The 15,883-nt window shown below is 42.4% G+C and overlaps 1 protein-coding gene across 5 annotated transcripts in view; it reads right to left on the minus strand.

Moving 5' to 3' along the window:
- Positions 1–1,869: 1,869 nt before the first annotated feature.
- Positions 1,870–15,883, minus strand: part of IQCA1 (IQ motif containing with AAA domain 1) — a 210,441-nt gene continuing 196,427 nt past the window's right edge. For all 5 annotated transcript variants that reach the window (XM_006032340.2, XM_025214087.1, XM_025214088.1 and 2 more), the window contains 3 exons: positions 13,656–13,833; positions 9,757–9,995; positions 1,870–2,440 (listed from right to left, as the gene is read on the minus strand). In XM_006032340.2, coding sequence (XP_006032402.1) covers positions 2,306–2,440; positions 9,757–9,995; positions 13,656–13,833 — 552 coding nt within the window. In that variant the 3' untranslated portion in view covers positions 1,870–2,305. The remainder of the gene's footprint in view (positions 2,441–9,756; positions 9,996–13,655; positions 13,834–15,883) is intronic.

The following is a 15,883-nucleotide window of genomic DNA, read 5'->3' on the forward strand; positions in this document are numbered from 1 at the left end:
CTTTTCCAGCATTATTTTGGGGGTATGGAAACCTGCATTTTATATAGTCACAGATGCCCCCTTTCCCACCCTACTTTGCTAAGAGAAGTTAGATAAGCAGGTTTTTGTTTTCTGTTCTGTGTCAAGAGAAGTATCTACTGCAGAGCGATCTGTGACCAGTTTCCAGGTAAAGACAAATTTTCCAGGATTTATTTTCCAGTATCTTTTTTGGAAATCATTCTTCTAGTATGGGTAAATGGGGAAAAGAAGTGACTCTTGACATACCTTTTACAGGTCTGGGTTGCAAACAAAATAGAAGAATATAATGCGTATTAACGTTGTAGTTATGTTCTTGAAAAATGCGACTTTAAGTGACTACAATTACATCACAGTAGTTACCTACTAGCAGGGAGCAGCCAAACAATGTTATAACTGAATGTTGCATGACTTTAAATGGGTATGTTCTGTAATAGATCGGCAACGTAATAACGAAAAAATGTTAACTGGGACAATGTTAAGTGAGGAGTGCCTGTACAATGTTTTAGCTTTGAGCTAACAAAGGTATGTTCAGGCACTTGCATACCATGGTTATGATGAGGTTTTGATGAGCATGGCATTAACACTTAAATAGATGATACTTATTTGCTATGGATTCCCTTGTGAGAGGAAAGATTTTAAGCCCCTGGCCACATAGAGATGAAGGTTGATATTTGTGGTCATAATTACTACAGTATGTAGGAATTTAGGAATACACCTGTTGTACCTGTGACCTCCCTCCCCCTTGATCCTCAACAGCTGTGTTCGCTTAAACATGATGTAGTTATCCCAATTTTCAGTTCTTTAATGTTTTTTTCTAGGCCATGCCCCTAGCTACAGAGGAAGGCAACTCCCACAAAATCCAGTAATCTGACCATGGGATAAAATTCCCTCTTGAACCCAAAGGTGGCAATAAGTCTGACCCTGAGCAGAGGGGCAAGACCCTCTAATGAGGAACCTTTGAGTTTTAATCCCAGCAAGAACGCTGACACACCCCAGTAAAAATCCCCAGCCTTGACTGCAGCCAGTGCCCAATACTTCTGAGGAAGGTGAACCCTGCCCTTTCCTTCCACCTGCCCCTTGACACCAGTAGCAACAGGCAGGAAAAAAATTCCTTCCCAGCCCTATGAAGCAATGAGCAAATCCCAGAAGCATGGAAAATAAAATCCCCAGACACCCTATATTCTGTTCAGCAACCTGGAGTGTTAGCAACTCAACTTTTCAGCCATGTGGTTTGATCTAGTCAGTATCACAAAATGGTATTTCCAAAACACTCAAATAAATACTATCAAGGTGAACTTCCTGCTTTGATTCTTTTGTTTGCTTGTTTTTTACTCGCGTTCAGATGTATGAATTTTTGTACATGTGGTACTTGTGGAAAGGCAAAGTGCTATTGGTCCTCATGTGAAAAGAAATGCTTTGTGACCTAATGGCAAGGATCTTTGGGTAGATGTGCTATCTTTTATTAGACCAACTGAGTAGTTGGGAAAAAAAGTTCTTTGCAAGCATTTGGGGTCAAGCACCCTTCTTCAGGCATAGCGAGCCTCTGCTGTTCTGAGGTCTCCAAGGAATGAACCACAGCAGAGGTTCCCTATGCCTAAAGAATGGTGCTTGTGCCCAAAAGCTTGCAAAGAACTTTTTTTCTAATGACTCAGTTTGTCTAATAAAAGATATTACATCTACCCAAAGAACTTTGCCTGCCTATGTCCTTAGATCAACACGGCTACAACCAAAAACTCTGTAACTAATGTTGCTCAGTCTGAGAGTAGGCTGCATTAAGAGCCTTGTAATAGCCCCTGGTCAGACAAAGATTAGAGATGGAGCTCTTACAGTTTTAACTGGTTTATTGGGAATTATAATATATTAGACACACAAGTATGTAAAGGGGTTAGTTTTAGAAAGTATACAGTTTGTTAAAATAATTGAAGAACTTTAATGTGACATCAATTTTTAAACAGAATTCCTCATTGAAATAAATGAGGAGTTTTGACTAAATATTGATGGACTGATACAGTTTTAAGTAATTAAAAAAACAAAAACCCTAACCTGTTAAAATCAGTGATGCTTGAGAAATTCAGTGGTCATTAACTCTTTATCCTGAGAGTTAAAAGTCACACTGGTGTGTTATTTCATACTGTAACTTTTTCTCTGGAATACATTTAGAAATTCTTCGGTGAAGTCACACACACACTTGGGATTTGGTTTCACCTCTTTTCTCTTTTTAACCTCCTCCTTAGAAACATGGATTGGTGATTGTCGATGTGTTCTTTGAGGAGTCTCATCTAGGAAATCACTTCTTTTTTCCTTTCTTTTCTCCTTTCTTTTTTCCTTTATCCTTTCCTTTTCCTTTTGCCTTTCCTGGTTCCTCACCTTCCATTAGTGCTTTGGCTCGTGCTTTTCCCAAGGGTGTCTTGGCATACCAAGCCTGGATAACAAAAAAATAAAGCATGGGACCATATAAGGTGTTTTTTCCTGTACAATGAATGGAGTATTTCTTGCAGAATCTTAAAATCCTGCTTGGCTTGTGGAGAAGCAGAAATGAAATCCTTAGATCTCCTAAGAACACTGTTATAACAAGTGCAGCAACTGTCTGCTTGAAGGGTCCCTCATTAACATGAATACATAGCTGTGCCATTTGTGTTGCTATAGTTATAGGAATGTTAGAACTTCTATGATCAACCCTATTTCCAGGGGCGTATAGTGCTTGTCAAAACTCCCTCTGGCCTGAAACTTGGCATTATAAGGAGTATAATTTTTGGTTGTTCTACAGATCTGTTCATTTGCTTTTAATTTCACTGGGAGAGTAAAACAATCATTAAAAAGCTGTTTATTGGTTTCAGATGCTTGTTCATAGTCCTGTGACTTGTAAATGGCTTTGTTTTAGTTGCTTTGCAAATCTGCCAGGCTCTCAGGCTGTAATGTTAGCAAGGCCTCACTAGGCTCTGTTAAAATAATTTAAATGGTTGAGTTGGGGATGTTCTAAAATTGGTGATGTGGATTAAATGGCCTTTTCCCAAATGGTACTCACAATATTGAAGGCTGGACTAGGGACCAAAATGTTACTACATATTGTTGTCCATAATAAGGTGCTTTTATTTTTGCAAAGACTGGCCATTCCCATCTTTCACATTACACCAGGAATGAATTTGCCTCTCTCTCCTTCAATCTGAAAGAGCTGGATTTTGATGTCTCCGTTTGTTTTTCACTTTAGAACCTCCACCAAAGCGCTCGTCTCTTTTGTCTTGCACTCTGGTCTTTTTTCGAATTACATCTGCACCTTCTTCATTCCTGTTCTTTCCTTATCAATTGCACACCAACTGCACACTTGTCCACAAGGCTCTCTTCCCATCTGTTGTTAACTCAAGTACTGCCTGTAAGCATAGAGTAACTTCCTGTAAGTTGTGCTTGATATGGCTGCTAAAAGAAGCTTGCCTTGTCTCACTTCCCAGTATGGGACAGGAACAAGCAGTAGGGAAAACTATCAAGACCTTCTGGCTGGGAGAAGTAAGACCAGTGAATTTGAGGAATTGCTGCTCTTAGCTACTTTCTTTTTCCCAGCCACAGAGCATATTACTCATCTCCCAGGGAACTCACTGCTCCCAAAGGTGTTCATCTGATTAGAACCTGTAGGGCCTTATGGATTAAAATGCCTTAAAAAGGTAAAGGAAATATAGCAGGTGCAAAATGTCCAAGCAGATGCTCAACAGGTACGACTGACTCTGGCCTAGAATCCCTGGTATACAGGAAATATCATCGTCCAACATGCTTATCTGATTCCATCTCCTTAAACTTCATCTTGCACTAATTCAGGACTTATCCAAACCTAAGTGATCTGAATAATTAGATTCTGACATATCTTGTGGGCATGCAATGCACATACACTGTACTTGAATACCTTTGGGAGACTGAAAGCTACGTCTCAAAAACCTTGAGCTCTTGAAGCCTGCAGAATTTCTGAAAAGTAATGAAACAACATGGCAGGTTCCACAGCCCCCTCTATGCATTGGCAACAAAGGCCTTGCTTTATATGATTTGCAATATCTGGTTCACTTTTTACTACCTTTTGTGTATTTTCGATTAATTTAAATTAATTTTCATTAAATTAATTAAACTATTTTAAACTGTGTGTAGCACGATACCTTCTCCAGAGATTCCTTGAACAGGTGGAAATGCTTTATGAAATTACTGACAGCATGGTCTTAGCAAGAATAAAAAAAGATTAGATATTCTTATGAACAACAATATCCACAGTTAGGGTAACAGTCTATCAGGGATTGAAACACTCCAGTTTTGGGACATAAGATAATAAATAACTGCCTGGAGCTAGGAAAAACTATGTATGAGGTATGCTATTTCAGAGCTATTTCAGTAAGGGCTTTCTTGTACCCTTTTCTGACAGATTTTGAAATGACCACTGTCAGGGGCAGGATGCTGGACTGGTTGGATATAGCTACCTATATGTCTCTGTTTAAGTATTTGTGGGTGCATCTACATGTCCAATTAGTGTGGCCGAATGAACTCTGGTGCAGTTTGTGCCAGAGTTTATTGCTCCTGGGCTCACATGTGCATCCAGGACCACAGCATGTTGAGCAGTTGGGGTGGTGCCAGAGGTGACCCAAGCAGGGTGTGGGGCCTAGGGCAAATCAGCCCATGCGGGGCCCTGCCCCCACTCTGATCCCACGGGCCCTGGATCTGAAGAAGCTGCCACCGCCATTGGTGGCAGCGGCGGTGGCAGGCATGGGGGAGGGGTGACTCTGACCAGCTCCACACCGCTGCTGCTCCGCCGGGCTCCACAGGGCCCCCCAAAGCGTGGGGCCCGGAGTGGTTGCCCTGATTTGCCCCCACTTAGGGATGGCCCTGGGCGGTGCAGCCCTGGCTGGCAGAGGGTGAGCCTAAGAGTCTGGGGCTGCTCCACCCTGCTCAAAGTGCTGCAGAGGGGTTGGCTGGGGCATGAGGGCACCACAGTGCGGGGCTAGCTGGCAGGCAGCCCCTGCACTGTAGCACACTTGTCCCAGCCAGCCCCAGTCACTATCTATGTGTGCGTTGCTGTGCACTAAATAGCTCCACCCTAGGACAGTACTTGTGTCGGGCAGTTCTATTCTATGGTGGCATTAGTTTACTCCTGCCCAATAGTGCCGCACGTGTAGATGGTGACACTTTACAGTGGAGCTAATAAGTCAACTCCACAGTAAAGTGCACAGGTAGATGTCTCCTGTGTTTACATATTTAAAGCAGACATTTTGAGAAAATTAATTTTAAGAAATCATATTATGATAATGTTTGCATTCTTTATATTTGTTTTGGGAACAGTGGCAGAATAATAAAGGTCAAATGAGATGAGTATTCAGAGTGAATTGAAATAAAAGATTTTTCACAGTACTAATCCTCATTTTGAATACTGCTTTAAGTTTTAGCCATTTCACTTCAAAAAGGACAAAGCAGAGCAACAAAGAAGGTCCAGCAGAGAGCAATGAAAATGATTAGGAGCTTAGGGGAAATGGACCTCATATGCAAAGAGATTAAAAGACGTGACTTAATTAACATTGAAGGCTTTCTTGACAATTCTTTCCACTAACCCATAATACCAGGATTGTGGCTAAAGTATGTCACATTTAATGGAAACAAATTTTAAAACCGGTAAAAAGATATATATTTTAAGGAAGTAATTAAAGCAAATAAATAATTGCCACAGGATGTTGAAGAAACTATATTTTAGTGAGCTTCAAAATTAAGTTTTATCATTGTACTTTCTGTTGTACAAAGCATGTATACTTACGCTAATAGAATTAACGTTTGCCATTTTACCCATTCAATTAAAAGTTACAACAAAGACCAGGCCTCACACTTGAAGGCACAAGTGGATTACTACTTGAAGTTAAGAATTATGATTTTTTTTCTATGCTATAACACTCAGCTATTGTTATCTGAGGTGAGATGCTTAACTGGATGGCAAGTGTGATCAAAAAGAATGATTTGCCAAATTACACAAATGTTGGCCATGTTCAGTGTGGCGGAGCACCTTTTGGGGTGCTCGCCACTTGAAGGTTCTCACAGGCTCCGAGGGGAGGCTGCTTTGGAGCAGCAGCTGGGGAAACCTTCCCCTTTAAAGGTACCATTTAAAGGGGAAGATGTGTGGCAGGGCACTGTGGGTGCCTGCCACTTTAAGACCAGAACCAAGCAGCCAGCAGGTGCTTGATTGAGGCAGCCATTTTAGATCTGTGACTGCCTATATAAATAGCTTAATTTCCTGCTGGCTGGCAAGGCAGCAACATTGCCTGGCTATGAGGCTCCATAACATCCTGGAGGAAAGGGAGGAACTGTGGGGGATGGTTGGGAGGCTCCTGGTCCTGGGCATGACCTAAAACAGCACCCTGCCGGGAGTGGTGCAGGAGCCCCCAGGAAATGCCAGGCCAGTTACCACCCTGGTGAAAGGCGAGTTGGGGTGCCTTAACCCCCAGGTCCCACCCTCGGGTGGGTCAGGTGACACCAGAGGTAGTTGGGGGCCAGGCACGGCTGAGACCACCTGAGTCCTGTGGGGTGCAAGACACCGAGAGACCCCGAGGAGGGAGAGTGGAGGCCGGGCACAGCTAAGGCCACCTGAGCCCTGTGGGGGTACAAGACCCCGAGGAGGGAGAGTGGGGGCCAGGTACGGCTAAGGCCACCTGAGCCCTGTGGGGTGTGAGACCCTGAGGAGGGAGAGTGAGGGCCAGGCACAGCTGAGCCCACCGGGGAGCAAAGCCCCATGGCCCCAAGTGAGGGGGCGGTGTAGAACCCCACTGAGGGAGGCAGAAATGAGGACCCCAGTGAGGGGGTAGCCCTGAGTGAAGGGGGCGGTGTGGAGCCCCGAGTGAGGGGGAGTAGAACATAGCACACTGACATGTTGCTCCAGGCAGGGAGTGAGAGTCCCCTGTGAGACCCTGGAGCACCAGTCATGGTGATGGATATGAATGCCCTGGTGAGGGGTAGCCCCAGTGAGGGGGCAGAGATAAGGACCCCAGTGCGGGGGAAGAAGAACCAGAGGGCAGAGCACCCAGTGTGTCTACATGTAGTGAGTTGCCCCCAGAAGGGGCCAGAGTAAGCTTAGGCCTGGTTGGGGAATTGGCTGGCCACTACCCTGGTGAGGGTCGCAGGAGAGGCCCAAAAGACGGTACATTTGCCAACCAAGGGATGGACTAGCTAAACCTATGGCCTAAGGGGCTTGCTCCAAGAGGGAGCAAGGCAGAATAAGTTGTCAACGGATGAAAGAGACCCTGTGAGAGAGGGTGGAGTGTGTGAGGTCCGAGTGAGAGGTGGGCAGTGTGCTGGGCAGGCAGGCAGGCAGGCATTGCTGCTGCCACCCATGCTGCCCTGCCCTGCCTAGCTCCTCCTGAACAGCGGCTAGAGGTGGGGGGGGGGCCGGGCGGGCGACAATCCCTCTGCCGCGGTCTAAGGCTGGCCCTGCTCTTGGCCCATGGAATAACATGGTAATTCAGAACTGCACGATATGCTCTTGGTACTGCAAACATGCTCCCTCACAGCCCGCTTTGAAAGCTGAAGCACTAAGGAGGGGCTATGAAAGGCAGGGAGTGCTCTCTATACCCTATTTCCCTCCTACTGTGCCCCTAGTTTAGCCTATGAAGGACAATGGACCATGCCCGGTACTGAAGCAGATTTAAAAAAAAAAACAACAACAAGTTTGACCTAATTATTTCATGGTCAGAAAAGGGAGTTTCATTGAAATCAGTTTTCCCCTGGTGAAAGACATAGGGCTGAAATTTTCCACCAGGGGAAATGGGGGGGAAGGGAGGGAAGGAAATCAAACTAAATATTTTGTTTCAGGTCAATGCGTGAGACTGAGGCCTGATGGCGTGGCCTAAGCTTGCTCCGGCCATAGACTGGGAGCATATTGTCATCTGGATGCCATCTGCGAGGCATGGGCTGCGGTGTAGGGTAGGTTCGGAGCCACAGATAGTGCTCCCTGCTGCAGATAGCTCCCCTGGCATCGGGGCAGTAAATGGGCAGCCTCCCGCCGAATTAAGATTGATTAATTAATAACAAGGTATGGCAGATGAGTCAGGTGGGGCGTGTGCCTGAAGGCAAGTGGGGCAACTAGCACTGTGGTTAATCAGGGTGTCCCACTTCACCACATTCAGAAAACCAAATGTCTCTGAATAGAGATGGGAATACATTCATCAGGAGGTGGGGGAGTACATTCACCAGGATGATTTTAACACTAAGAGATGAAGGTCTAGACAGATTCCAAATCTCATCTGAGCTATCTGTCAGGTGATGAGTGACTCATTTTTGTGTGTTCAGGTTGCTAGAAATTATGTGCTTTTTGTTGTGAGAGGAATAAAAAAGAACCATATTAGGGTTCTAAATTAATATTTAAAACAAACATAGATGAACCAAATCCCCTTCAGACTATCGAGAGAGGTTTTTTTTTTCCTGCAGCACCAGATAAGCTCTATGCCAGGTACAGACATTACACTTTTACAGGTATAAGTGATTGGAAAACAATCTATACCCATAACAGAACAGAAGTTCGGCACACAAAACCAGTCTACACCCATTACAGAAGTTCAGCACACATAGATTGGTTTAACAGTGGTGGAACCCAGTCTAAGATTTGGACCCCTCACTAAAGGGTGAATGTGTTTTCTATTCACTAGTTATCTAAACTATGCAGCTTACAGAAAACTACATACCTTAGATCAGTTCTGCCATGGGCTTTTTGAAAGTTTGTACCTAGCCCTAGTGCTCTGCTGTGGGCTGTAGTATAAGTACCTTATCTTGCCAAGTGCTTGATGACTGGAATCTGAACCAGCTAGTTTAAAGCTGGCTTCGATATTTCTACTGCAGTCACTGTTGTAAGTTTAGTATGGACACGTGTTTTGGTAAACTATAGCTGCCAAGAAAGCAGAAAGTAACTCAGTGGGTGCATCTACACGTGTAGTTTATGTGCAGAAATAAACTCTGGTGAATTTTGCACTGGAGTCAGCTGATCTTTGGCACAGTGTCTGCACGTATACCCAGAACTGCAGCACTTTGAGCCGAGGTGGAGCAGCCCCAGGCTCTGGGTGCCCTGGCTAGCTGGAGCACGAGGGTACTAAAGTGTGGGGCTAGGTGGCAGGCAGCCTCCACACTTTAGCACTCTCATGCCCCAGCCAGCCGTGTCACTGTCTACATATGCATTTTGGTGGAGTAACTTACGCTGCCATAGGATAATAGTGTCCCTGATGGTACTATTTTATAGCAGAGTTAATTAATTTACTGGGCTCTAATACCGGTGCATGTGTAGACTGTGACACTTTACTGTAGAGCTAATTAGTCAACTCCACAGTAAAGCACATGTGTAGATGCACTGAGTGAAAGAAGACTTAATCTCTGTGTAACTATATAATCTTGGTCTACAGAAAGAGAATTCTGTTGCAGAATGTTGCAAGTGATCCATGTGTATTTGATGTGTATGAAGGGGGAGTCTGTGTACCCTACAAATTCATTTACTTAGTGAAATTTTCTGGTGCAGAAATATTTTTTCTTCCCCAGTAGACTAAGTAGGAAAAACAAACCATTTTTCAGAGAACGTTCTTGATCTCCTTCCCCCACCCTCCTCCGAAAATAGTAGAATGTTATCATTAATAAATAGCAAGAGTTTTGGAAGACACAAAGCTGAATTCTCTCTATTATCAAGCAAAAACCTCAAATGTGCTTGGGTGACAACATGGAAAGAGACATTGTTAATATGGATCTTAATTTCACCTTGAACATATCTTCTTCCTCTTTGTATACTGGGTCCTGCCTGGCCAGGGCACCCATGAGCTCAACAGCTGTTAGTGGTTTTCTGTTCAACTGCCTGATGCGTCGTTCGCTGAGGATAGTTTGCGCTGCATAGATAATGTGTCCCTGGGTGAAACCATCAGACATTTTTGCCAGGCAACTAATGGTTGGTGATTTGGACAGAGAGCCTCCATTCTGCAGAATGATGTGTTTCCATAAGGCTTCATCGCCAACAGGAGAGGAAAGAGAAACCCAAAAACATGCATTTAAGAACAAGAGAACCAGTATAGATGCCTTGACTAATCACATTGGCTAAGGACAGAAATTACACAAAAGTATAAGTGATCAAAAACTGGTTTAAATCTGTAACACAACAGAAGTTCAGTGCACATAAATTGCTCTCAAAATGGCCAAAACTGGGTTAAGATAAACCTGGATAAATCAGACTTAGTTTATTGAACCTCTTTTCCATCTCCCCTCCAGATTCATGTTAACTCAGTCCCCCAGCATCCCAGGATGTTTGCAAGCTCCCTCACTTGCAGGGTGGGTGGGCTATCCTTAGCCTAAACTACCTACTCCAACTGAGCAAGGAGGTACGCTTTAGTGCTCCCTGGCTTCTAGCCTGGGCTACTGCAGGCACGTGGCTGCATTTCTGAAATCAAAAGTGAATGTCTGTTCACTTGCTTATCAGTTAAATCTGCATAGCTTAGATTAACCTGCAATGATTTAACTGATTCAGCCTTGGTTTTTTGACTATCTATACTTAGCTTTTGAGCTTCAAGTTGTGGGAGAGAGAAGAAAACCATGAACTATCAGAATCAGCAAAATCTGATCTGATTTGTGAGTGTAGGCACACTGTACACATGGAACAATATAGCTTATAATGTGTTATAACATGGATACATGCAATAGTTTGATTGTTTTTTCAGGGGTGCTGAGTAGTGATGTCAGTTTAGTTGTAAGACTTGCTACTTTGATTAGATGTCTAAGGCTGTTGTTAGTAGCGTAACTGCGGGGTGGGGGAGATGGAGAAATAGCTAGCACTGTGGTGGAAGCCAGTGTTGAGGTGGAAGCCAGTGCTACCTTGTGAGTCATGGATGCCCCTGGCATGGACCTGTCCTGCTACACATCTGGCCCTGATTCTCAAAGACTGGCACATTTAAAAAGATGTAAGTTTTTGAGAACAGAACCTATCTTTATATATTCTAAAGTGCATTTATCTCGCATCTGTCTCCTAACTTGTGCCCACTTTTGTTGTTTGGAAAGTACTTAGTACTTTATGGATGCAACAGAAGATAAGACTGGCAAGAATTACTTATTTGTAGCTTCATCCTTTGTAAATGAATGCAAACATCTCAAAGACATGCTGATTAAAATCTTTATCATACATCCCATGCATTTCTTATATTCTTATGTATCTCTAAAATCTTTTCTAATATTTTCCCTCATCTGAAAAATTATGAGATTTGAAATTATTCCTTAATACGATAGTGTAGTTTATGTCATCTGAGTAATTGGGGTTTGAAGACACAGTACATGATGACATGCAAAGGAGAAAGTTACAATTAGAGGACTGTTGCTGCATCTAGTAATAGCCTTCATGTAACAGAGATAATCTGCTTTCCCTGTTCTTCTATTGTTATGTATATGTTATGGACTTGTACTCATAATCATTGACAGCTTTGTATCACATTTTTCATTCTGGCAAACGGTGATCTCCAACTTGATTTATAACTAAGCTCAATAACTATTGGCTAAATCACTGATTCATAATAGAGAAATTGATGCATAAAGCAGTTGAACATTTATTTTGTATGTCAGGGTTGTGTAGTGCGGGGGCCCTCCTTTGAGGTGACGATTTCAGATGGAGTGAAATCTTTGTTTGCTAATATTGAAGATTTAATAAACTGTGGTAGGAACTCTCCTTTTGATTTCCAAATTCACGATGAATAAAACCCATAAAATAGTGGGTCAGTCCTGCTGGTTTAGATGTGCGTGGGGTTTTGTTTTTTCTTCCTTTTCAATTTCCAAGCCATGCCCTCACTCTCCTAACTTAAGGGAAGCTTCTATTGTTAATTTGTTAGGTGTCCAGAATATTGCAACACATTATAGTTCTACATAGAGTCCATGTCCCCTTTCTCCTACAAAAACTATAGTGTAGGATGGAATTACAAAACACTCTCTTCTTGATACAGATAAAATCTGTATTTGCCTGTATGTTCCCTGGAAAGGCAGCATCAAACTGTTTTGACTATTTTCTTCAATGCTGGACTTCATAGGACCATAGAACAATTTAGTAATAAGATAAACATAAACTGTAATGCTGCCTATTTTATTTAGGGCACAATCATTGTGTAAATGCGTGCCTTGATATAATTGTAATTGCAGCACAGCTTGGAATGAGGAGGTTTATCTTAATTCTGTTTTCCATTGGGACTAGAGATGAAAGTGATGAAACAGCATAAAGAAAGACTGTTGTAGCAGTTGTAATCAACTCAGAGGTTCATGCTTATTTCTCTGGGCTGAGGGTCTTGATCCAGTATCTTGGTGTGTAGTTTTGTTTTGTTTTGTTTTTCCCAATTCCAGTCCAACACAGCAAATCTTTGAAGGCAAAGGGAACTTACTGACAAATTAAGTTGTTCCTGGTTTTTGAACTTCAACTCAGTCATCCATATTAGTTTAGTGGCTTCTGTGGCTATGAAAATCACTGGGCTCTTATGAACCATGGGAAAGTGATTTCCAAAGCTGAAAAACTCACCACTTTGAGTGCCTTGTCACCCTAATTCTCTCTCTTTTAAATGAGGAATCCATTACAATGAGTGATGTCTCAACTGCTGACTTCCATTTAATGGTATCAAAGGGGGAAAAGGTCTCTTTCATGGGTGGTGGTGAGGGGATTACTGGCAGTTTGCTTTAGTGCTAGTCACATCTTTGAGATGGCTTTTATAAAAGTCTGCTTGCCACATATGACTCTGGTTTGGATTTTGAACTCTGTCCACAAAACTATTGATAGCCACAGTGCAGAAATGTGCACATCTATATTAATAACTAGAACCTGTTAAGCTTTCAAGAAACCAGAACTCCAGGCAAATCATTGTTAAAACTTATATTCTATTTCACTCCTGCAGGAAGGAGGTTGGCCAGATGGCAGAAATGCATTAACTGAATACAGAGTGTAAATGTTATTTGTAAATATTTTCCGGCATCTGTCGTGTGTGCCTTGGAAGCTTAGACTTTGTAAGCCAATTTTTTCTCATGCATCTCTGCTGACTTCAGTGGCAGAATTTAGCCTTCTATTTAAAAAAAATGCTAGACAATAAAAATAACTAACGATGTGAATTAATGGTAGTTATGAAGCACCTGTCAATCATAGCAAAGATGTCAGATTTGACAGGCTGGATATATAAAATCTTGAGGTTTTGTAATTTTTTGGTGATCTGTAAACACAAAAAAGATTTTGATAGTGATGAAACACAACCTTCTAAAAATGTATTTCTTTTTTTTAATGGAAAAACCAGGTAGAAATAACAGCAATTCAGACTTCACTTCCTGCTAAAAAAACCTGTTAGAAATAAAAATGAACACCCAGATGAGTTCTCTTCATTCATACAGATAAAAATAATAGTCCAGGTTCAAAATTCAAGGTAACTTAAACATAAATACATAAAATGAAGGATGGTCACAGCAGAACAAAGATTTTTTTTTCTCCTTTATTTTTGTGACATTGTGATTTTTAAGTGATCTGCCACTGTGTTAACTGAAATCTCGGGTGCCAAGCTGCACAGAGTGTGTTAATTGAATTGAACACAGCGTGTTGTGATGATAAAGGATTTGGATAGCGGTCAGTAGTAAAATGCTATATAGTGACTTAATATACTTGCCAAATCTTGAAGCATAGTCTGGCCTGGGAATCAGTATGATTTTTTTATACACTTTGCAGAAGGGTCTGAGGTCAGCATCAAAGGGTCGGGTGGTGGTCCCCACAATCAGCACTCTGTCCTCTGCTTTCAAACTTTTTAGAATTCTGGGGAGATTCTTCTTCAAACGCTTAGGTTCCATCTTCGACAGCGTGCATATAAATATAGGGAACAATGAAATGTTAGCACCGATACTTTAGTTAAACAGATGAAGTAACTCTGGTTGATGAAAACAACTAAAGGACTCAGTATGCTTTGTGCCTTTGCTTTTCAGAGGTGCATTTACATTTACATTTAATGTAAACAGAGTAGATGCTCAGCAAAAATTGAACTTATTGGGCCTTTGTCTCCTGGACTTTTCAAGGTGAAGCACCACTTGATTTGTATTATGGATCTGTGGTTTTGATTGTTAGTATTACCCTGTTCTAGCTGCTTGCACTGACTTATGGGAAAGCAGGAAGGAAGGAAGCCTGTTCAAAGGAAAAAGTCCCTCTTTGGCCTGTGGATGAATATCACATGGAGCTGTGTGGACTTGGCAAGCTGCAACAGCAAGAAAACTTGTTAGGATTTATCATTTTGTTTGTGCTGCTTGCATAGGTTGGAGATACAGCTTTACAAACAGGTAACTGTGTTTTCCATGACGGAAATATGCATATCCTTAAACTCTGCCCCGATTTTACCTTAGTGAGACTCAGAATTTATAACCTGAAATACCTGGCTGCATAAATTCAGTACTTGCTTATCTCAAGTTGTTTGCAATCAGATTTTTATTATGAACATTCTTACACCAATTTGCAGGGAAAGCAGAATGTTCTGCAGAACTTCTTATTGTTTAGGAATTTATTGTGGTGTTCATCCAAATAGTGCTAAAACACTAAAATCAAGTTGCTGGGGTGTTACTGTATCGTTACAAGCCATTTACAAGAAGATATATGTAGATAAAGTCACAAAATAACTGTGAAGCAAAAGGTGGGGCCAAATTTCCAAGAATCTACGTGAGCCTGAGAGGCAGTCTTATTTTCAAAAGTCATTTGGGTGGGCAGTCTGGATTTTGCCCTCAATGTCCACAATTTGGGCAAAAAAATGCTTTAAAATGAGGTACCTGGCTGTAGCAGGGTGATTCAAAGAAGAGAGGGTTACATCCCTAGGTTTCTAATACAGTCAGTGGGGAGAATCGAGCATCTTTGAAGGAGGGGATGTTTAAAGGTAGCCAATTCAGAAATGCTAAGTATTGGGATGTGTCTGAACTCTTGCCCCTTTTAGAGCTTAAGTGCCTGTGTCTGGGCTACACATTAGGTCAGGGGTGCTAGAGAATGGCATGTGAAGGCAATGTGCTTGGACATGTGCCTTAGGGTGGATGGTGGGGAAGGGGCCGGGGCTGTGCTGTCACAACAAGGATCAAGCTCCTTGAGGTTCCCCTGCCATCTACCCCCTGGTATGCTAGCATCTTACAAGTTAAGGTTGCAGGTGTTTTCAGCACTTTGCCAAAAAATGTTGCTGACCCCCCTGTGTTAGGGCATATTCCCATCCACTTGGGACCCAGTGTGGGGTCTTCTGAAGGTGGATGCCTATCTGGGCAGGATTTATGTATTAGCAGCACCTGTCTTTTGTATAAAAACCTAGTAGTTACAGTGTTTGCCAAGGAAGTGTATGGAATCTAGATTATGGATCCCCTCAGCCTGGGAAAGGATTCAAATCCACATACTCCTTATAAACATCAGTCAATGGAATAGTCTGGGTGAAGGGACTCTTCATTCCTGCTCTGGAAGTATGGCCACTTGGCAGCCACGAATGCAAAAGTCATGGGACCAGAAGGAGAGGAAGTAGAAGAAGATCTGGTTCTCTTAGTGTTTAGGGCACTTGGCTAGTCCTTTCAGGACTTCTTTTTGCAACTTAGGAATGTAAGTGTCAAATAAGTCCTGTTCAAGGATCTACTTTACCACTCTGGATCCAACCAGGCAGGCATTTAAGTGCCAAAATCTTCTAGGCTCTTAAAAATTGGAATCTGGGTTGCTTTTCACATTTTACTGCATATCAAGCAGCAACATTTTACTGTATACCAACCATGGAATGGTCTCTTCAATATAAATTATCTCAGTTTCAGTATTATATAGTTTATGCCTTATTCATAGATGTTGATTCATAGATGTTAGGGTCGGAAGGGACCTCTATAGATCGAGTCCGACCCCCTG

This window comes from Alligator sinensis, unplaced genomic scaffold, assembly GCF_000455745.1.
Source record: "Alligator sinensis unplaced genomic scaffold, ASM45574v1 scaffold205_2, whole genome shotgun sequence".
Classification (NCBI taxonomy): Eukaryota; Metazoa; Chordata; order Crocodylia; family Alligatoridae; genus Alligator; species Alligator sinensis.